The 23,737-nt window shown below is 36.3% G+C and overlaps 1 protein-coding gene across 4 annotated transcripts in view; it reads right to left on the bottom strand.

Annotated features, from left to right (window-relative positions):
* Positions 1–23,737, bottom strand: part of Slc4a4 (solute carrier family 4 (sodium bicarbonate cotransporter), member 4) — a 312,953-nt gene that overhangs the window by 79,143 nt on the left and 210,073 nt on the right. For all 4 annotated transcript variants that reach the window (XM_013020185.1, XM_013020188.1, XM_013020187.1 and 1 more), the window contains 3 exons: positions 19,997–20,130; positions 13,998–14,269; positions 3,392–3,462 (listed from right to left, as the gene is read on the bottom strand). In XM_013020185.1, coding sequence (XP_012875639.1) covers positions 3,392–3,462; positions 13,998–14,269; positions 19,997–20,130 — 477 coding nt within the window. The remainder of the gene's footprint in view (positions 1–3,391; positions 3,463–13,997; positions 14,270–19,996; positions 20,131–23,737) is intronic.

Here is a 23,737-nt window from a genome sequence, read left to right as displayed (position 1 = left end):
TGTTTTTAGTTTAGATTGTCTTTTTTAGACAGTGTCTTGGGCTTTTCTTTTTGCCTGGGCTGGAGTCAAAACTCAATATTCCTCAGTTTTGCCTCCCAAGTACGTAGGATTATATGCATGAGCCAGCATGGCAATTATTAGTGATGACAATAAGTCATATTATACCTTTACTACTAATATTGGAATCATTTACCTATACCTATGTGGATATTATATATTTGTGCATGTTTGATTTAAAGTATACATAAAGGTATTATATGAACAAAAGAGAAGAAATGAAGACTAGAATAAAAATCATCCCTCATGATCTCTCTCTCTCTCTCTCTCTCACACACACACACACACACACACACATCTCCCCTACTTCTTTTCCTAAATATCAGTACCAGGCTTGAACTCAGGTTCTTGCCTGGCTTTCTTGCTCATGGCTAGTGTTCTACCATTTGAGCCATACATGTATCTAATCTAGGTTTTTTTGTGTTTTTTTTTTTATAAATTTTATTTTATTTTATTTGTGAACATACTGTACAGAGGGGTTACAATTGCATGGGCAGGATAATGCGTACATTTCTTACCAAGCATTGCAGCCTCCTCCTTTGTTTACCCTTCCCATCCCTTCCCAGCATCCCCCCTCCCCCCATCCCAATCCTTCTCCTCTCCCCTCCTCCCCACCCCCTTTCCCTCCCCACCCCCCCGCACCGACGTTGTAAAGCTCGTTTTGGACATGACAACTTGTACTTCTCATTGTTGCATCAGATCCACCTGTATCCTTAAACAACTGGTTTTTCCCCATCTCCTCCACAAGTTATACTGACATCAAATATAGTGAAAGCAGGGGTTATACTGTGGGGGAGGGACATACAAAGCAACAAAGAGATAATCTTATAAATGCGTTAGAAACACATGTATGAAAGAAAAAACATTTAAAATACATATCTAAGGGTTCATTTTCCTGACATCACATTATCACATTATATATTATTTTTTTTTTTTTGCTGTTTAATTGGAGACAGAGTCTCTCAAATTTTTCTGCCTTAATTGGCTTTGAACTTTGATTCTCAGACCTCGGCCTTCTAAGGAGCTGGGATTACAGGCATGAGCCACTGGCACCCAGCAATACTTTACTATTTTAGGTAAAGAGCAAAAGTGATAGACATATGAGGGTCCTGCCAGGCCTGCCACAGCACTCACAGGAAATGCAAGTACAGAAACTTCAATCTACAAACAATGAGCATCATGGTGGATGACAATAACATATATTTTAGAACCACTCAGACTTTAGTTAAAATCCTTGTCCCAAGAAAGCATATTTACCTTTGGGGACTTCGTTTTCTCTATAAAATGGAAATAATTGAGCCAAATAGTTGGTGTTGACTAGAATACATATCAAGATTTATAGTGTGCATAAAACGCCTGGTCTCTAGTATAACCCCTAGAAATGGTAGACAAACTGTGATCACCACTACATCTCTAGTTCTTCTGTCATAGTCATTCTAGAAGCCAACCACAACTTCTATTTGAATGGAATCCATTTGAATCTTACTGCCATCTTATTGTAATTATCAACTACAGGACTTCTCTGGGACTTGCCCAAAGACAAGGCTTACAAATTCATTAATTTAAAAAGTCTTCCTTAATTAGTTATGAAAAGAATTTAGTAAGGAAACAATGCCTTTTTTTTCTTTGTGCCAAGGCTTGGGAGCTATCCCAGAGCTTTTTAGCTCATGGTTAACACTCTATCACTTAAGCCACAGCTCCACTTCCAGCTTTTTATTGGAGATAAGAGGCTCACAGACTTTCTTGCCCAGGCTGGCTTTGAACTGACATTCTGAGATCTCAGCCTCTGGAGTAACTATGATTACAGGCATGAACCATTGGTGCCCAGCTGGAAACAATGTCTTTTTTTTTTAATCCATCATGGGGCATGAACTCTGGGCCTGGGCACTGTCTCTGAGCTCTTCAGCACAAGGCAAGAGCTCTACCACTAGAGCCACAGTGCCACTTCTGGTTTTCAGGTCATTCCTGCCTGGCTGGCTTTGAACTGCAATCCTCAGATCTCAGCCTCCTGAGTAGCTAGGATTACAGGCGTGAGCCACAAGTGCCCAGCTAAGCAATGTCTTTTTAAGGCACTGAAAATGTGCTTTAATCTTTATTACAAGTAAACTTTTATATCTTATCAATTTCTTTTTGACCATGAAAAAGAATCTAGGTTAAATAGTCTTAGAAGAAAGAATTTTCCTGTTTTCTAGGTAAGCCCTGGACAATAGGTTGATTGGCTAAAAGACTGAAAACTGAACTCTTCTCTGTATCATACATACATACTCTTTCACCCACATACACAACATCAAATATGATGAGACATACATAATATCAACCTTGATGAGACAGAGAGGTAAGGTTAGAACAAAGTTAGAGAAAAGTTAATTGTAAAGAAAGAAGTCAAAGAAGCTACAGAATATGAAAAATGAGAGAAACAGGATCATACGAGAGCTGGCCAGGAAGGATACAAATCATCTTCAGAAAAGATGCTGTGGGCACTCACTACATAATATCTGCCCAAGTGTTCTAGTCTCCTGAGAGATGGGCACTCGACCAATAAGGTATTATGCTCTCTGTCTTTATAAAACTGAGATTGATATTCTTTGGTAAGATTCCATATTCAGCATAGAAGGAACACAATTAGAAGCCTGAAGCAGCACTTTCCTCTTTTTATCCAATACAAAAGTCTCCTTCTACTGCATGACCTTCCATGCAAAACAGCTCATTTTTAAGGCTTTGTTCCAGTCCCTTAAAGATCCTTGGTTACAAGCCATGGGAAAGAATATCATGTGATTGAGGCATGGACCTTTCTAAGTGACAAGGGGAAATGTCTTGCTACAGTTACCCTCAGTGAGGAGAACACAGAACCATTTGGTTATTCAGAACAATTTTTAACCGTGTTGGAAATGAGGCTACTAGCTTCTCATTTTTCCACAACTCTCATTTTCCTTTGTGAAAGTATTTCAAGGTCACAATGAATGGGGTATTGGAGTTAAATTCTTATGAATCTATGAAAAGTACTATACAAAAGCAAATATTGGCTTCCAGTTTTTCAAATGGGACAGACAGGGAACTAATAAGGGCAAAGAAAAGTGTTATTTTCTTTTCCTCCTCTATCAATGATAATTAAATAGGTATTCATGCCAGGATTGCTGGATGGTAGATATCACATTCTGAAATATTATTGCAAATAAGGTGGACAGTGTGAAGTCAGTATAAAGGTAGATTGAATTATTATTTTTTAATTGTGAAAATACTGTACAGAGGGGTTACAATTACATGGGCAAGATAATGAGTACATTTCTATCAAGCATTGTAGCCTAAAGGTAGATTGAATTATTAAGTAACTTACCATATCAGTAGAAGAAACAGTTGGCAAATCCTCTGGGGCCAGTGTGGTATCATTAGATATTGAGATATTAACTGTAAGAAAAGCACAATGCATGACTATAGAAATAGAGACAATATAAATGCATCATTAGGTTATCTAATAACAACAATAACCTAAAAAAGAGGAACAAGCACTAAAAATGTCTTCAATGACAACTTAAGTGTGTAATGAAATTTTATTTATTTATTGCTTTTATTCACTGTACTTATCATATTTATTATACTTATAATTATTAATATTGTACTGATTGTATATTACTTATTATACATTATTTAGTATACTTAGTATTATAGCACTCTACTGCATTTATCTTTCACCTAGGTAAGATAACCAAATATTTAAATACATCCATTGTGTTCTAGTGAGAAACAATGGCAAACATTTAAAGAGGTGTTATTATAATTTATTTCCATTTTTCCAAGAGAGAAAGACATGGAACAATCCCATTACTAAAATATATATATTTCTGGCTAATAGGAGAAATGGCTGCTAATCATTAAGCTGATCACTGGTCTCATTTACCCCAGAATCTCGCCAATCGGAACTTCACTACATAATCGTTAGCTAATGCATAATGTGCAAAAGCAAAAAAGTTCTAAATAAAGAATGTAAATATAATGGGTCATAATATTTAACTTTTCAAAATTTTTCTTATACAATGTGGTATCCTATGTAGGCTTAAAATGACCTTTACAGGCTTTATTTATTAAACTGACCTTCCCTTTGGATATATTTCATTCTTTTTGTTTGTTGGGGTTTGAACTCAGAGCTCTATGCTTGTTAAAGAAGGTACTCTACCACTTGGGTCACACCACTAACCCCTTTTTGCACTTGTTATTTTCTGGAATATGGCTCCTTCATTACCCCAGGCTTCCTGAGCATCATTCTATGTATGTTTCCCTTGTAGCTAGAAATAACAGGCCCATGTCACCATGAACAGCTTTTACTATTGAGATAAGATCCTGTCAACTTTTTGCTCAGTCTGCCCTCTAATGTAACTGTGACATGCTTGCTCCATTAGTTCCTCTTAAATTTTTATGGGTCTAAACAGCAAAAGATAATATTTTATTAAAATACTCTACTTCATCAGATAAACCCCTTTCCTTTGTTGGGAAGCTTGACATATAAAATAAGCTGTTGCGTGAAGAGAATATCCTGAAATTTATGGAAATATGAAGTAACACCTGTCAGATTTTTGTCTCAGAACCACATAGCTCATTTAACACTTTAATTGCAAATTATTATTTGGTTTCTACCTCCTCCTATCAAGGTCTATTCTGTCATTTTAGCTTGCCATGCTTCAGATCCTGCCTATGTAAACTTTAAAAGGAAACACATGAGTTTATTTGATAGTTGGAATTTAGAATGTGAAATCCATCAGAGAGGAAGAGAAAAGGAATGTCTAGTCACTGCTTTCCCTAAAACCCATGTACTCTCCATCTATACTCACAGAAACTCACAAAAAATATTTGCTATCAATAAAGAAAGCAAGGAAAGGGGTGCTTCCAGATGAAAATAAACGATAGCCTAAAAAGCCCCCAAAATAAGAAACAAGAAAAGAAAAGAAACAAACAAAAGAGAAAATGTTTATCTTGGGTGTTAGTTCTGCTCAATTCTCAGAATCCATTCTGACCACTGTTAACCTAAATGTAGCTGCTGCCAGTATGGTTTTTTTTTCTATTGTTCTATTTTATTACATATCATAGAATTAAGATAAAGAACACTGGTACAATGAAACAAAAATTCATTCCCTACAAGGAAGACGTTGGTAAATTACAAACAGAGCTTAAGTTTTGATTATTATCTTGTTCTAAAAATTTAAATAAATTTTCATACATTATTTGCTCATTTTAAAACACTCTGGGGCACAGGATAGGTATACTTTTATACACATTTTATCAATTGGACAGGACTCTGAAGAAGGAGCAACAGTGGTACCTTCCCTAGCTTAACAGTTCATTCAAAGCAGAGTTGGCACTGAGATATCATTCAGAATTATTTTCCTTCCCCTATGCAACATTTCTAATCAACAAAATCAAGTTGGTTTCTGTGGCCACAGAATTCAAGGTGAGATAGTAGTCGCCAGTGTAGAAGATGTGACTCTTCACCATAAGATAAGATGTCTGATCTGTCTGAGCTTTTGAAAAGAAACAACGTATGTGAAATCTCAGGCTCTGTTTAAGCTGCATCTGGGAAACTGCTCCTGTTTTTGTTTGTTTTTTTGTTGTTGTTTAATATAATTTCATGAGCTAGGTCCTGCCAAAAGACATGAAAGGTCTCTTTGCAACACACTTTTCTGCATTAAAAGGAAGGGCTAAAAAAATATGTGTAGCAGGGAGATATTAAAAGTTCTTTCCTTATGAAATGAATAATAGATAATAAGGACCAGCAGTACACTAAAATAAGTTTCCAGTACTGTTAGTAATTTCTCTCAGGTTTGAAGACACATTAACTCTGCTCTTTTAAATGTTTTTATCTTTTCAGTTTCCCCCTAAGACAAACTGCTAAAGACTGACTCTCAAAAATCCCACATGACAAGCCTCTAAATGACAGGAACAAGTTATAATTATACTTTATCTACTTACAAGCAGCTACTTCAAACCAAAGACTAGAATAAATAAAAAAGCATTTCCATAAACATCCATTGGCAGGGTATAGCAGAGTCCATAAATGAGATTAAAACTAAACTTGTTTAGGCTCACTGATAAGAAAATGATCAATTACAACTGGGAGCTTTGGCTACAAAAGGTATTGTTCACCATTTGGAATCTAGACATATACTATGCAAATACATTGGCAACCATCTGCTGAAGGATCCATTTGTATAGAATCTGCAATATCCTTAATTAAGATACTGGAAAGGTCAAATGGAAAAGCCAAACACAGTCTTCACTGTCTGTCCAACGCCATGACAAAGAGATATTCTTTGCTCCAAGAATTTGGCTAATTTAGATTTAGCCAATAATCACCAGGACAATCTGTATCTTATATGTGATCTCAGGAGTTTCCACAGATAGATCATTTTCCCTTATTTGGATTTTCGCTTCTTGTCCCCTTCCTCTCCTGCCACCCCGTGTATCAAACTTTTCGCTGTTACTCTGGAATAAAGAAATGCATTTTGTCAGTATTAGAATTTTAAAGTGTATCTGTGACTTTTCCACTTTAAGCTGGCCTTTCCTCCTTTCTGTTTAGTGAGAAACTGACAGAAAGAACAGGAGATAAAGTATGGCTTTGGCTGCGGACAACAGAGGGGGACATCACCCTCTCAATACTGGCATCCTGTCTGCATACAGAATATCAGCAGTCTCTTTATTCGTTCGTCCTCTTTATTCTCACCATACCTTGACATTCAAAATGGCTTTTGAACCAGCAGAACTCTGGGCAAAGTAAGGAATTAGGTGGTACTCTTTCAGTCATAACTAACAAGTTTTTATTCCCTTTTTTTGTTGTTGTTCTCTTTGTTTCCAAAGTTTTGTTTTTTTTTTTTTTTTTACCAAGAATAGTGCTTGAGATGTTCTATGACTAGGCACATTCCAGTAGAGTGTGTGTGTGTGTGTGTGTGTGTGTGTGTGTGTGTCTGTCTGTCTGTCTGTCTGTGTATGCCTAATCTGCTTGAATTCAGGGCCTCATGCTCTGGCTTGTCTTTTTTACCTAAAGACTGGCACTCTATTCATTTTTGGATTTTTGCTGCTTAAGTGGAGACAAGAGTCTGGTGGATTTGTCTGCCTGGGATGGCTTCAAACTATGATCTTCAGATCTCAACCCCCTAATTAGCTAGAATTATAGGCAGGAGCTATATATAATAGGCCATTATTAGTATATAGGTTACAGGCCTGAGTTCATGTAAGCTATTTTTAAGCTCTATTCCTCACAAGTTTGGGTGTGGAGATAATCCAGATTCACTGTTTCCCCTTTCCTGATTTCTACAAGCATTATGTAGAAAGTTAAAATATATGTGAGGACCATAAAAAGAAACTAAAATAATGGGTATTTCAAATATTGATGTTTTTCTCCAAATACCACATAAGCATGAGCAACAGAATATCTATTATGCTGGTGAAAGACTTTCACAAATGCCAGCTTCAAGGATGTTCTACCAGAACTTTTTCTTATTGGTTTTACCACGATTCTGTTATTTAAACCTACTTCATAGCAAGAGAATTGCACACAATAAAAGTGAAACTTAGGTACCATGATACACAGTTCATGGAAGAAAAATAGGATTATGTTTTACTTCCTCTTTTCCTTTTCATGAGCTTTCTAATTCTGCAACACATAATGACCATCCTATTTGACCAGAGGTGACACAAACTGGTAATTCACTCCTTTTTAGTTGGTTATAACCTATAGGTGCATCATAGAAGGCTAATAAAAAGGCTCTACAATGAGAAATGATATTGAAATTATACTGTCATGACAATCATCTGGGATCATTGGGAGCCTCCTCATGCTGGGAGTAGAGGTATAAAATAGAAGCCATGACTATTTCCAATCACTTAGCCTGTTCCTACAGCCAAGGGAAAGACTACCTTTTACAGAGATCATACAGTGACACACTCGTGCTTGAGACAGGATTTAGTCCTCTTAACCACTCATCTATTATTAAGCATGTTCCCCCTGCAACCGTCAGCCACAAATCAATAAAATATATCCCCTCTATGAACAATACAGTGTCTATACCCTAAGGCTATTTTTCTTGCTTTTATAATTTAACATTTTTAGCAAGGCTTTCTCTTCCAGATAGAAAACCAACACCTGGTCAGAAAATTTATTTTGATGATTCCTAAAATATTAATGTACCCTTAAGCACCACAACCTTTACACATTACGCAAATTAACGATAATACTGGAGTTGGAACTTATTTCTAAAGTCTAGGTCAAATGAAAGTTGGATCCCTGTTCATTCAGCTATAACTATAATATTTAAGTGACAACGTCTTATAAAAAACATCAACTTGAATGCATATATTCTACTTCATTGCAAATAGCACAATTCTTAAAAAGTAATGAAACAGATCTCCAGTAACTTTCTGCTGATGTGTGAAAGAGAAAGAAACAAAGGGAAGGAGAGAAAAGAGAAGACAGGATAAACAGATGAAAGGGTGTCCATATTCATTTTCCTATTTACAAGAGATCCAGCTTTCAGGTTTTTGAATGAATTCTATAATCTTCTTAGAAGACCTGAATACCTTGCCTCTCAGACTTCAAGCCTTTTTCTACATGAGTATGTATGGCCTACAACCTTTCTGTAGTGTTTAGTCAGTATCACTGCAATAAATACTCAAGTATAAGCAACTAAACTCTTAAACTTTTCCCCCTTAAATCTAGTTTTCAGTATTTTGTATTTGTCTATAATATCATGCTTTTCTTGTTTATTATTTTTTGGGTAAGCTTGTGGTAAAGCCTAGTTAGTATCTTTCCTTTAAAGCATTTCTAGAATGTCAGAACATTTCTTTAGAAAACACACACTCTTTTAAAGGCTACTTTTAGAAGAGATTTTTAAAAAACCAACCCATAGAGGTAATACCTGCTTGTGGTTTGCAAAAGAGCACATTTTCATAACAATCTCATGTTTTACAAAACCCTTCAGACTAATGATTGTATATTTCTTTTATACATTCAACACTTTGGGATAATGTTATAGTTCAACATAACCTTAACAGCTTTCAGTTATAATCTGTATACATCAGTTTGGTGTTTCTTGACAGGAAACTTATCCCATGGTTTCCTTTATTTGCAATAACTAGTATATGTCTGAGTCAAGCAGAAAAGATCAGATAAGTTGATGTTAGGGGAATGAACCCCAAGATAAGTATTCAAATGTTTTTTTTTGTTTTTGTTTCTCTTCATGCAATTGTTTCTAACATATTTATAAGATGATTTCTTTGTTGCTTTGTATGTTCCTCCCCCACGGTATAACCCATCCTTTCACTGTATTTGATGTTGGTATAATTTGTGGAGGGGAAGGGAAAAAACAAATTGTTTAACTAGGGATACAGGTGGACCCATTGCAACAATGAGATATACAAGTTGTTATGTCAAAAAACGAACTTAACAACTTTGGTGGGGGTTGAGGGAGGACTGGGGAGGGGAGGGGATGGAAGGGATGGGAAAGGGAAACAAAGAGGAGGCGACAATGCTTGATAAGAAATGTACTCGTTATCTTGTCCATGTAATTGTAACCCCTCTGTATGGTATTCTCACAATAAAAAAAAGAATTAAAAAAATGCAAGGGAAGGAGTAATGCAGTTCCATGCACAGCTCAAGTAAATATTCTAAAAACAACAAAAGAGTTCCTTTCATCACAACATGCACTCTTAGTATAATAATTCAATCAATGAGTCAATAATATTTAAGCTGGCATGGATGACTTGTTTTTGAACACTGGAACAGTATGTAACAATGAACCAGCAACCATCACAGATGGAGCCGTGATCCTGACAACTGAGATGTGATTTTGTAGAAATAAAAGCCGAGGTCACTAATCATCAAGAAAGCTCTTCACACCCACAACATATTTTGCCTTTAAATTTTGTCTTTCATAAAACTTATTCTCATTTATTTCCCATTTCTTAATGCACTTTATCTCCCTTTTAATACTAATTATTCTTGGTTCCCAAGTCATCTGTCTAGCTTTACACCAAAACCAAGAAGAAAATTAGCCAGGAAGTTTGACATTCATGGTTTTTCTATGAATGTCTAGTATTCAAAAACCATGGCATGATGGTTTTAACACCAAAATCCTTTAATCTTAGAAATGTGAGAACTATTAGTGAATGCAGAGGCAAAAGATTGTCTACTTCCCACCTTGCCTTGATAGCTTCACAGCAGAAGTGGATAAGAGAAAATAATTCAGTTCAAAACCCCAAAATGAGAGCAAAAATGTCCAGTTGAAGAAAAGCTCATCATGTCCCAATTCATTACTAATATTTCGGTGTAGATATTTGCTGGTGTGATAAAGCATACCCAACATGTACTTCTGAGTGTGATTTCACCTCTGACACCAAGTAGAAGTGTACACATGAACTGAATTGATTAATTTATTGCTAGGTTTCAAAATCTTTGAATTCCATTAGTAATTGTCTCCTCTTCCAGGTTGCCGTAAATATTACACGACATAGAATATGTAAACTTGTTTGGCAGCTAACAGACACTGAGTGAAAAATTTTCTTTTTCACTTTTCTCTCTCCTGCAAAAGATGCCTCAGTCAATTTAATCTTTTAGTTGCAGCCCTTAAAAGGTTTTTTTTCTTTTGATTTTTTAATTCCAAGCCATTTTTAAAAGTCATAATAACTCTGACTTCATAAAGGATATCAAAAAGAAGTAAAGTAGGGGTTACTCTTTGGATATTTATTCTAATAAGTAGATCAAGTAATTTGCTGTGAAATGAGTGATTAAGCACTGTTCAAGTCTGGACCCTAAACAGGTTTAAAAAAAAATTCTGACTTTTTAAGAAACTTTCTAAGGGCAAGATACTAATTAGGCTTTTAAATGTCCATTCTCTCCCCCAAATAATTAACAAGCTAAAGTGAAGCTAAACTATCTCAGTGAAGCTAAACTATCTCAGTGGAAGAAAGGAACTTGCCCAAGTCATATTTGGCAAAAGCCAACCTAGAATTCCAATAGAAGATTTCTGACTTCAAAGTCTACTTTAATGCCCAGCTGGTGCTTTCCAGAGGGAAGAGGAATGCTAGTACTTCTGAGTGCACTCTCAAGTCATTTACCATAGACTTTCTAAACAACCTGGAGAAATCTGGTCAAAGGGAAAGCCTGAACTTCTCATTCATGGCTCAAACTGGTGTAATCACTTCTCAAATACAAAGATCTGTCCCAGAAGAAAAATTACATGAGCACATTTGGTATGTCTTCTTTGGTTTCACATTTCCTTTTCTGCCTGTATCCAATTAAAAGGATGAATGGAAGTTTCCATTAGTCTCTGGTAGGGACGGGAACAACACTATGTATACCTTTTTGTGTATGACAGGTGTGCTGACAAAACTCTCATCTGGCTTTATGAACACCTCAAAGAACACAGTTGAGAGGTAGAAAACCTTGGTAGTTAATTACGCATCCTGCCTAATAATTTAGCCTAAGGACCATTTCATGAATAAATAATCATATAAATATTTATAGTGGGAGGGGGTGGATTAATGTAAAAGGAAACAAGATACAAATACAGTAAGAATAAGCAAGACATATAATGTGATTAAGAAGGTCAGAAATGTGAAATGAGTCTGGGAGGAGAGAAGAGATGGGTTGGGAGAGAATAACAGAAATGACCAATAAAGAAGCACTGGACACTTAGATGGACATGTTAACCCCCTTATGCAACTTTTTTTAAGTTCTGAAAAATTATAATTAAAATTACTTAAAATAATAGCAAACAACATTTGTTAATAAATAATGTCTGGTAATAATTAAATTATATAATATTTATTAGTAGTAAGTGTTAATTAAAATAGTATGTATAAATATAAATAAGCAACTCAAAAGGAATGTTAAGTAGGCATGTAAATCCAATAATTTCAATATTGGGATTTCCTTGAGGATACAGGGTGAATGGCTGCATGGATTTTAGCTTCTTCTCTTGCAGGAACAACTCCTCATAGTTGTATTTCGTTGGGGGAGTATATTTAATTGATTCTAATAATACTGTCTGTCATAATTGCATGCTTATTCTCTTCAAAGCACTTTATAAATTATAAAATACCTTAGGCTCAATAGCTATGTGCAGGTGATCATAAAAGTAATATTCTATGAAATGAACTCCAAGAGATAGAAACAAGAGAGAGTTAGTTGGAAATAAACAAATACATAAATAATGAAATACCTCAAGTCAATACATAGAATGTGCACTAGCCTATTACATCTCTCCAGTGCACATGTTTGCCTAAATCTTTAAATTTCCACTTTGTACCTCTTTGTTTTGCTTTTAAGCTTGGGTTTGATTCTAATGTGTATTGATTTTCCTTAGACCAGATGAAAGAAACTGTAAGCATGAAGTCCAAGATGCTCTATCTTGTCATCACTAGCTCTGATCGCTCAGTGCAGCTCTGTTGTCCACTCAGGGGACAGAGAAGAATAGGTTGTGCCACCAGCATTTCTGGAGATTCATGTTAACTAGCCTCCCACAAAAAGGACAACTCTTCATAGCATTTTATTTGTCTTTTACATTCATAAGCATTTATTTTTGCATCCAGTCACTATGTCTGTATTTTTTTTAATTTTTTAATTTTTTTTTTTTTTGGTCGCGGGACCTGAACTTGGCTTGGACGCTGTCCCTTAGCTCTTCAGCTCAAGGCTAGCACTCCACTACTTGAGCCACAGTGCCAGTTCTGGCTTTTTTCTGCTTATATGGTGCTAGGGAATCGAACCCAGGGCCTCATGCATGCAAGGCAAGCACTCTACCACTGAGTCACCTTCCCAGCCCTATATTTCTTTTACTGTAAATATGACAAGGTTTCCCCTCAGAATCCACAAGGAAAGTAGATACAATGTAAGTGTTCATATTTGTGTTATACAATCCCCAGAATACTGCTGGATTTCTGGTCCATGGGGCTTTACTCAAAAAGTGTGGCCATGAATCAATTTTTATTTTAAGGGAAATTGACAGGTAGCTAATTGCATAATTGTCATTTGATTGTCCAATATAACCCCTCATTCCACTGTACCACTAAGGCAACTTTTCTTGAAGTCAAACCCTTGTCCAAAAGTCTCAGATGATAAACTGATGATAAAGTATTCCATGACAATATTTCAAAGGTCAAGCTGAATACTGCTTTTATGAAAAATTTCTGATCTTGTCTTAGGTTTGGCAAGACTAATGTTAAAGTGTTAGGATGTATAGAAGAACATTCCTCATCCAGAAATTACTTTAATGTCTATAAAACAGAAATATGCTGCCACAACATAACACAACATGCTCTTTTTATGCCTCTTTCATCTCCCTGCTCAGTCTCTAACTTTCTCTTCAGCTTTGTCTCTCTTTCTCTCCTTTCTCAGGTTTCTTTTTTCTTTTCATTTCTTTCCATTATTTAGTAGAGTTAACTATAAAGCCCGACTTTACCAGTAGATGAGTCTTTTCTGAATTTCTTTTTCTAATTTAATGATTTAAATTATATAAAATAAGTATCTTCTTAGTTTCTTTCATTGAGCTTAAAATAACCAATTCAAAGTTTACCTAAGAGATTCCTATGCCAATAAAAATAGCAGTAAAATATGAGATAATTATATTTATCTGGTCTATACACCTGTTACTATATATACCTGGATCCCCTCATGTACCACATAAAATGGAGAACAATGTACACAATAGTTCATTGTAAACACTGCAGTTTGAGGTAATTTTAAAGCATTGAGCTACTTATATATATGTTCCCAAGTGATTCAATTCCTGATTAAATCACTAGCAAAAGATAGCTCAGACTTCATAGTCAGTAAGATATTGCTCAGAGAAAATAAAATAAAACACCTTCAGAGGACCATTACATCACATTGAAAACTGCAAGCACAGAACTTCTATCTTTCTCCAAATATTGGGTAAATGCAAGTAGTAAGTCGTTCTCACCTGGGTCCGGTGGCATACAGGCACAGGAAAAGTGAGTATTATAGCCCACTTTAAAGTCGGAATTGATAGGGTAGTAATCTGCTAGCTTGATCATCTTCTTAAATGCATCATAGATAAAGATGAAGCTAATTAGAGAAGAGAAGCCCTCTTCTGTGAAACGAGTGAAGTACTGGACCAAGAAGCTGGCATCGGTGGCAACCAAAATGAGACACAGGAAGGCTGACCAGAGACCAATCCAAAGTCGAAACTCCAAGTAGTTAAAATTATGGTCCCTAAAAATGAGAAAGATTGTGCTTAATCTCCTCCTTCAAAAAACATAGAGAATGTAAAATTACCAAGTGACTACAGAATTCTTGTTAAAAACACAAGATTACCTCTAGCTCCTGATGTAAAGCACAATTTTATTCAGAAAGTTTTAAGAATTTGATTTAGTGTATTATTATTTAGTGGAATTATTCTTGAAGTCTGAGAGAATTCCACATTAAATGCTTTATATACCATTTGTTTATGGATAGCTCATTAATACTTTTTCATCCAAGACATATGATCTTTACAATCATGGAATTTATACCATATGCAATTTTAAAGCATAACATTGGTACCTAGTATGCATTCAATAAATGTTTTAATTAGTTAATGAAGACATTAAGATCAGTATGTTCTGTTCCCAAGTAAGCAGAATCCACTGAAGGAGATGAAATGATAAACACATGCATATTACAAAATATCAAGTGATAATGTCTTGAAAAAAGAGGTAACAAATCCTAAAAGGGAGGTAAAGTTGAAGGGGAGAAAAGAATCAAGGTATACAAACTTCCCAGATGAGCTTAAGTAAGGGTCAAGCCTGGAAAATGAAAGAAGATAAAAAGGCATGTGGATCAGATGAGATATCAAGTACACTGTGGATAAAACACCGCCAACAAGGGCAGACAGAAAAAGTATGGATGGTGACCAGTCTGTGTTACCTTCCTACAGTAAGACATGACACTCTCCATGGGTAGGGCGAGAAGGCTTACAATCTTACATCTTTTTTCTGAAAATAGGTATGAAGTAGCTTTGTGATCACCTTTTGTTGGCTGGTACTTGTCCTTCAGCAAACATGGAACAAACCACCATAACCAAATGAGCCTGTTTCCAATGCCCTTTCCATTTCTCATAGATTCACAACTAGGAAATGATGAGCTAAGGTTGATACTTTAAAATTTCATATTGATTCTCTTAAGTTGATGTGGAGAGCCCTTTGCAGTGATTTCTATTAACTTCTAAAATTTTCTGAGAGTAATAAAAGCAAATAGTAATAGTTCTTAACTAGGGACCAAACATCATGAATCCTTGAAGTTCTATAACCTTGCTTTTGGACATAGGATTTTTCTGTTTTTGTTTTTGTTTTTTGTTTTTATTTCATTTGGTGGTGCTGAAGCATGAACTCAGCTTGTACACTGGGTACTCTGCTTTTGCTTTTTCAAGGTAGTGTCTGGCTTTAAGGCCAGATTTAACTGAACTAGAAAACTTTTACATGAGCTTCTCGGGATGACAGGACATACTACCATACTTAACCTACAGGTGCAGTAGCAAGTGTGAGCTATTGTATCCAGCCAATGATTGAGATGAAGTCTGGTGATCTTTTATATCTCAGTTGACTTCAATCCACAATCTCCTGATCTCTACCTCCCAAGCAGCTAGAATTACAGGCTTGAGCCACCATGCCTGGCTTGGATGTATGTTTTTGATAACTGCTAGCAAGTTGTTTATAACTTTTGTAAAGATATCATCTCTTCTGCCCCTACCGTTAATCCAGCCTGAGCTATGAAGTCTTTGCCTGTTAAGAACCCCTGAATTGGTATCCTTTTTTTTCTTTTTGTCAATTGTGGGGCTTGAACTCAGGGCCTAGGCTTTATCCCTGAACTTTTCTTTGCTCAAGGCTAGGGTTTACCACTCTGAGCTATAGTGTCACCCCCGATTTGCGAGTAGTTAATTGGAAATAAAAGTCTCACGGGGACTTTGCTGTTCAGGCTGGCTTTGAACTGTGATCCTCAGGTCTAAGCATCCTCAGGTTTGAATAGCTAGAATTACAGGTCTGAGCCACTGGTACCTGGCTGGTATCCTTACTAGTAACTATGTTTGTTTTGCTTAGAGCCATTTTCCACACTGCAGCAAAATGGTATGTTAAAATGCTAATCAGTTTAAAACCTTGTAATGACTACTGCTCTGAGAATAAAATTCAAATCCTCTATGCTCAGCAAAACCTTGCTGGATGAATGAATGAATGCCTGTTGCTTAAGACAATGACTGACCTTGGTCTATAACTAATTGATCCTGTACCAGATAAAAATGACAGAGTATTAGAGCTAAAAATTCCCTAGATAGTTTGATGGTTATTTTTGTTGTCAATCTGGCTGACAAGATAGCCAGATATTTGGTCAAACATCATTCTGGAAATTTCTATGAGGGTATTTTGGGAAGATTAGCATTTAAATTGGTGTGGTTGAAATAAAGCAGATCTCCTACACATGCGATGAACTTCATCTCATCAGACAAAGGTTAAACACAACAAAAAGTCTAACCTCTCCAGAAGCAAAAGAGAATTCTGCGGCCCACTATTGAACTTGATCTGCAACACTCCCTCTTTCTGGTCCGATTGCAGCCAGCCTCCAGGCTAAAAGTGAAACATTGGGTTTCCAGACTAGACTGCTCTGTGGGTTAATGGGCTTGCTAACCTGTAAAATCATGTGAGCCAATCCTTTGTAACAAATTTCATTCTGTATATGCATCTCATTGGTTCTGTTTCTCTGGAACAACAGATATCTGATACAGATACCAATATGCCCACTATATAGTTGAGTCATTTACCCAAGTCATGGTTTGAATGGCAAAACTGGACAGAAACAAAAAAAATCTCTTGATTCTTGATTGGTTCTTTAAAAAATGACAGCATGGTTTCCTCACAGGATTTGCATTGGGCTCAAGGTGGTTTAATGTTTGTGTTTCTTGTTTCTTGGAATACACTGCCAAAACATACACCAGTATAAACTTATCTTCTATAAATGTTCTGAGGAATACAGAATACAGTTTTTCCATTGCTTTCCAGTTCCTTTTATGTCTATTACCCTACTGATTATTCCTCATCATGTCCTTGTGAGACAAGTATGCTACAGAGCAAAGGCTGTGAACTAGAAATTTGAAATGATTCCTATTTTCATACAATGAGTCTAGGTCAAAGTCAGAGTTAAGAAAAAATCCTTATTACTTTTGAGCTAGCAGAATTTTAAAAGTTTTAAACAATCACCTAATCTTGCTTCCCTGATAAGATGAGAGATATAGCAATCTTGATTTTACTCTAAGATTGCCAGTGTTACAGAATTGATGTTTACAGGACAGGAAGACAAGTAAATCCATGAACTAATTAAAGGCTGGGATACCATCAATCTGGGCACCAAGGGGAAGAAGCATGTAAAAACTTACATCTTAGAACCTAAACACTATTCCAAAGTAGCTAAACTAAGAGACTTTCATGCTCCCTCAGTACTTCAATGAAAAATGATTTGAAATCACTAAAGCCAATAGAATTTCATTATAAAAGTTGTATGCTTAAAGCAGCAAAAAGGAAGAAAAATAAATGAGAAACTTTTATACAAGGTGACTGAAGGAGTCCCACACATCCATCTCAGGGGACCACACAGAGGCAGGCAAGCAAGAGAAAGATTATTGTAAGGTTTATTAGAGGAGCCATATTTCCCCCAAGAGGGAGCACATGGCCTCTGTCCCCATCCAGGTAGCAGGAGGGTCTGAGGGAAAGGATGAGAAGTAGGTGGGAGTTCAGGTGGGTCTGGGCAGAGAGAGGGAGGGGCCAGCTGTATGGGGGGAACTTCAGGAATGGAAGGGGGCCTAGATGCAGGTGGAGCCGAGGACCAAAGGTGAGCATAATACTAACAGTGATGAGCAGTAAGGACTAGCTGAACCTACAAAACAAGGACTTATCTGTATCTCCCAAGATGGTAAAATCTGGGCAAGATAAAGGTTGTTTACTAAAGAACCTCAAAGATTATTTACGGTGCTGAAGTGCAAAATAGATAATAAAAAGGAAGACATAACAGAAAGCATATCCCAGGTTACTGGGAACATGGAAGCCTTCTTCCAAGGATCATTTAATGAGCCTAGTCATGGATGGAACACACTTTGGGAATTAGTGACCTATGAAATAGTTTGAATCCCAACAAAACATTAGCATTGCTTCTATAATGGAAGGAAATGAATAAATTCGCAGCATCATGAATAAAATAATGCTGATTTGCATTACTCAATGAGGAATTTAAAGCTTGATTTCTCAAATGTTTTTCTTTGCCTTACAACTGTGTTCAAATAAAATTACTTGAAACAGAAGGGAAAGTGAGAAAAGAAAAGGCTTAGTGAAAGGAAATTATCTCTATCCTACAATTATTTAAAGCAAACATTTTCTGTAGATTGAGGCTGTGATCACATTTCATCCAATAAATCTTTCTGCAAAGGTTATGCATGTTTGTTCCTGTTTATAATACATGCTTGTTTAATCTTTCCACAAAGGCTTTCTTGTCTCACGAGATGTTTTCTTAAACATATAAAAACTGTTTGACTCTTTCTATAAACTGACATGAGTAAGATTCCTTCCAATGTTCTGAGAATTAGAACAGAGGACGGATCTGTAACAATGACATACAGAAAATTTCCAATATTATTACAATTCATATCTTTAAGCTCTCAGAAAACTCTTGCTGGTGTTCTTAACATTCATTGCTTTAAATCCTCATTCTTGCCTCTAACTTGTGATTGTTTCTGAGCACACAATGAGTTTTAACTCATAGATGAGTACTTAAGTCTATGAGGTATTTATTATAAGCACTATTCTGAAATTAAAGTTCTAAAACTGTACAATAATAAAATTATATGGAAACTTTGAATGCATGCTAAGATACCTATCTGCATAATTCACTTAATTCGGAATGTATCTTTTTAAAATCTATCCATATCTAAATTAAAATTGGTGTCATTATTGTCATGTCCACTGGCAGTGTCTTGCAATTCCTTAAGATGTGGCATCTGGAGTCAGAAACCAGGAATTCAAATCCCAGGCCCACCATGGACCAGAGATGTAACATTTAGTAATTTACTTACTCTTGGCCTACTTTCTCATCTGCAAAGTGGTACAATCCCTATATCAGAAGGTTGCTATAAGAATTAAGTGAGTTAGGATATAAAAATGTACTTAGTATACTACTTGATACATAGTAGTATCTGTTATTATTCAGGGGAGCCTTGGCAACTATCTTCAACAAAGAAGTTAGAACTGGCATTAGGAGCTGTGAACCAAGTAAAGAGCAGCCAGTCTTTTTAATTAACAAACTATATTTCAATAAGTCATTCTTGCATAAGTCATTTCTTTACCCTAACACTTGGGATCATTCATGGCAGGAAATGACATTCTGAAATGGAATTCTGAGGAAAACAAAATACACAGGCTAACTACAGAAGTACACCAAAGAATGGCAATGAGCAAGCAACATGAAGAAGCCAATACTAACTTTAGATTTGAGAAGGTCAAGGAAGAATGGAGTTACCAGAGCCTAGTAAGGGCCAGAGCCAGGGTTGACGAGACACCTGACACAGGCTAAAGTCTGAGGGTCTAAGACTGCCAGACTGCTGTGCCAAAGCAGAAAATGGTGAGGAAAAACAGACATACTGGGACCTTTCTCCCTGACCTGTCATGTTCCACAGATAGCCATAGGACAAAGGAAGCTGGGGGATTCCATCCTCAAGGATCAACCCCTCAGGCAAAGGCAGGACAATAAGGAAGACAGTAATTGGGAAAGAAGTAGGCACATAACACAACAGAAGAGCCTGGTAAGTACTGGACTGTGTAGTTGGTAATAAATTCTACCCTCTCAGTATTGAGACTAATTCTTGGATTTATCTGGACTAAATGTTCTATAATCGGACAGTGCTAAAGTATACATTTACATACATACTTGCTGAAATTAAATAGAAGCCTCTCAAAAACTAAGACAGGTCCTGTGCTGCTCAAAATAGTGAGTGGCTGACCAGCAAAAAGGCAAAACACAGCTCCAGAGACAGCGGTACCCAGGAAACTCTCCAACACACCCTAAAAGAAAGAGAAGTGAGATGGTAAATGAAACACATCTTTCCATCTGTAAAGTCTGCAGGAAAATGAAGTAGCATGGGCATGTTATGATGAGGTCATTAGCAAACATACCAATAAAAACAGACTTACTATGAAGATTGTCACCATTTATTTTACCTTGCATACATTTCAGTCATTCCCTAGTTCAGGGACTGGATTCCTCTACAGAACTACAATGACTGCAACAACTGGTATATGGGGAGTAAAAGGTGTCTCTGATCCTTAAAAATTATAGGAGGCTCTAAACCTGAAATCACTTTCTAGAATCCTACCAATTCATTGTTTTTGTGCTTTATCTTCATCAACAACTTCAGTGTTTGTTTTAGCCTGGTTGCATCATGCACATAAAAGGCACTTTTGTGTATTTGTATGGTCTGGTATCAGGATTTGAACTTGGGTCTTTATGATCTTTCTCAGCTTTTTGTTCACAGCCTATGTTCTACCACTTGAGACATATCTCCATTCTGGCATTTGGGGTGGCTAACTGAAATTAACTCTCTTGAACTGGCTTTGAACTTTGGTCTCAGATCTCAGCCTTCTGAGTAGCTAGGCTTATATCTGGCGAACCACTGGTGCCTGACTTTATATATACATATACATATATATATATATATATGCTACATTTTTCTATAGCTTTAAATAGCTTTATTTTTTGTACAAAACCATTTTTCCTAGATAGAAGTTTTTGAAATGAGGAGGGAAGCAAAGGTGACAAAAAGATGATTTATACTCCATCTGTAATTTCTAAGACAGCAATTTAAAAAAATTCTCATTAATATTTATTGTCCAATACACAAAAGCGTCAATGAATTTTATCTCATAGGAAATAAATGTATAGCAACATGAATAGCAAAACTTCCATGGCCGCATTTTCTACTTTTATCTCTAGAAATCAGTGCATCCTTTTCCTTCAATATAATAGAAGCAAATAATCACCAAGTTTCACTGACTTAGAAAATCACCCAACCTTTCTTAAGCAATCACTTCATTCAGGTCCAACATTTTCCATAATGGTAAACTAGTATATTTTTTATATTCCCTCTTCTTTCAAATGTCAGAATAAAGTATATGTATTTGGAGGGAGGCATTTTATAAATTTAAGTAGTATTTTATCAAAGAATGATTTCTAAATGTAAAGAGATGGCAGAAGCTCTTTTATATTTGTATATAGGTATATATCGATATAGGTATAGGCATAGATATAGGTATAAGTACAGGTATAGGTATATAGGTATATATTGATGAAGGAAACCTTTTTTCCCAGTGAATAAATTCGGTAGCTTTGGAAGCTACAATATTTACTAATAATGATGGTGTTGAGCTGGGGAAGGGATCGAGTACTGCCAAGTAATAAGCTGGCTTCTCTCACAGCAAATAAACCCACTCTCACACAATCCAGACAGCATCTCTCCATGCAGAAGTCTAGCAAGTGGGACTTTTAAGGGACAGATGTTAATGTACATGGATGTTTAGCTGAAGGGTGCCCTTTCATTATTTATATTCATGCTTTCTAGGGACAGAATCTGAAGAAGACGTGAGGACAGCAGAGCATGATGTATTCACACAGAGAAGGCAGAAAGGGAGACCCTGGTGCCCCACAAATAGCATTTGTCCTGATTTTGTGAATGTGCAAATACTGAGATTTAGAAGGGTCAAATGGTATGAATATGTAAAGTAACTCAAAGAACTGTTTGAAATAGATACTTGCCTAACCACTCTCATTCTTGGCCAATATAAAAAGTATGCTGTGGGCTAGCATTTTCCTAGACATGCAGGTTTTCACTTCCTATGTATAGCTAGTAGGTTTTTCATGTCATTATAATTTATCCTCTTTCCCCAGGCCTCAGAGCTTACATGAGACTTAAGGACTTGGATGCTTTGTACAGCAGGATAAACCACATCCTAGAGGCATATGATAGCAAAGACTCACTGTATCATTCTTCACTGAGTGCCCAGGAAGGCCTATTTCTCCTCATTAGTGCAGGATCGAAACATTGCTCAGAGTGAGTAGACGGGGGACTTTAAAGGAGGAGAAAGGGATGTGAGATTTAGGATCCTTCAGTTGACCCCTCATAGCTGTTAATCTATGTGGGAGCATGAGCAGGGTTTTTCTGTGTCCATTCTCTTCCTTCTCTCCTTCTCCCATCCTGCTGTCCACCACTCCTTCACATGCTCAGCCCATGCTCAGGAAATGTACAGGACCTGAAGACAACATATCCAACTGACACCCTAGGTCTACTTATCAAAAGGTCAAGAGGCATTGCTGCCCATTCAGTAAAGATAGAAACCAATTTCTTCCAGAAAATGGCTTTGATTTATGGAAGCCATGTGACCATGCAGCAGCAGATTATTTTTATTTCAGTATTTGATCCTTGGGTAAGTGCTACAGTTTCCATTCTGTGGCTGACACGTTTGAAACAGAGACAGGTGATTTATTTATACACATTGCACTGGGTACTTGCTTACATTATTGAGACATGCTTTTAGCATTTCTGAGAAAAGAACTATTTTCACCGCCATTTTGACACATTTTTCTTGGCAACCCAGAAACATAAATACATGTAATGCAAACTATGGGAGATCACTTTTCTGATTTATTATATTGTGTTTACCATGTTAAAAAAGAGGAAAACACAACATGGATGTGTGTACTCTTAATGGTCATAAATCATAAACACAGTTCTATACTTGATTTCTACACCTGAAAAGTCAGGTGTGGCAAGATCAAGAGGTACAGTTCTGGTCTCTCTGGTTGAGCGTTCCTCTTATTCCATTTTACTCAGACTATGCCTACTATGGAATGGCAGAAAGAGCAAACAATCAGAAGTCAAGTAATCTCAAGTCTAGATTGCTGCCTCACTAGATAGCTGATGATCGTAGGAATGTCCGCCTCACCTCTATCAACTTCAGTTTCTTCATGTAAGTTCAAAACAACAATCACAACCAAAAAGTAAATCAAGTGACATAGTAAAGCAACATACTCTAGAGTCAGATAATCCCAAGTTGATATGTAGACTCTAGCAATTCTCCCATCAAGGATTTTCAAGAAGTTATGTGATCTCCCTATGCCTGATAAAGTTGTTATGTACATTAGACTAGACAGTGTTTGAGAAGTGCTTAGCACACACTCTAATAAATCTAATCTTTTTTAACCAGAGCAGCAACATATACAGTGTACATATTTAAACATAAGATAAAAGTCTAGAAAGCCTAGAAGATCTTTAGTCCACAAAGAGGTATCTTGGAGACTTGGCTACCTAAGTTTAAATCTCAGCTCTGCCTGCTGCTCCTCTAAATTCATATTTTCTTTATATAAAATCAATGCCTACCATATAGTATGATTATTTGGACTGAATAAAATCATAACTTATAAAAATTAGGAATACAGCCCAGAAAAAACTAGAAGTATAATATTATACCAGTTTTCTTTCTTTTCTTATCATTGTCCTCTGCCCAGTCTCTATAATTTCTTTCCTTTGAGAGAGGAAGATGATAGAAATTCTAAAAGAACAGTATGAAAAGATAGTCATCTGAGGAAAATGTGTGGAGTGATCTTGTAATCTATAGT

This window comes from Dipodomys ordii, unplaced genomic scaffold (genome assembly GCF_000151885.1).
Source record: "Dipodomys ordii isolate 6190 unplaced genomic scaffold, Dord_2.0 Scaffold49, whole genome shotgun sequence".
In the NCBI taxonomy this organism is placed as follows: domain Eukaryota; kingdom Metazoa; phylum Chordata; class Mammalia; order Rodentia; family Heteromyidae; genus Dipodomys; species Dipodomys ordii.
Note: the sequence above shows the minus strand (reverse complement) of the source record. Positions and strands in the feature narration are given on the sequence as shown.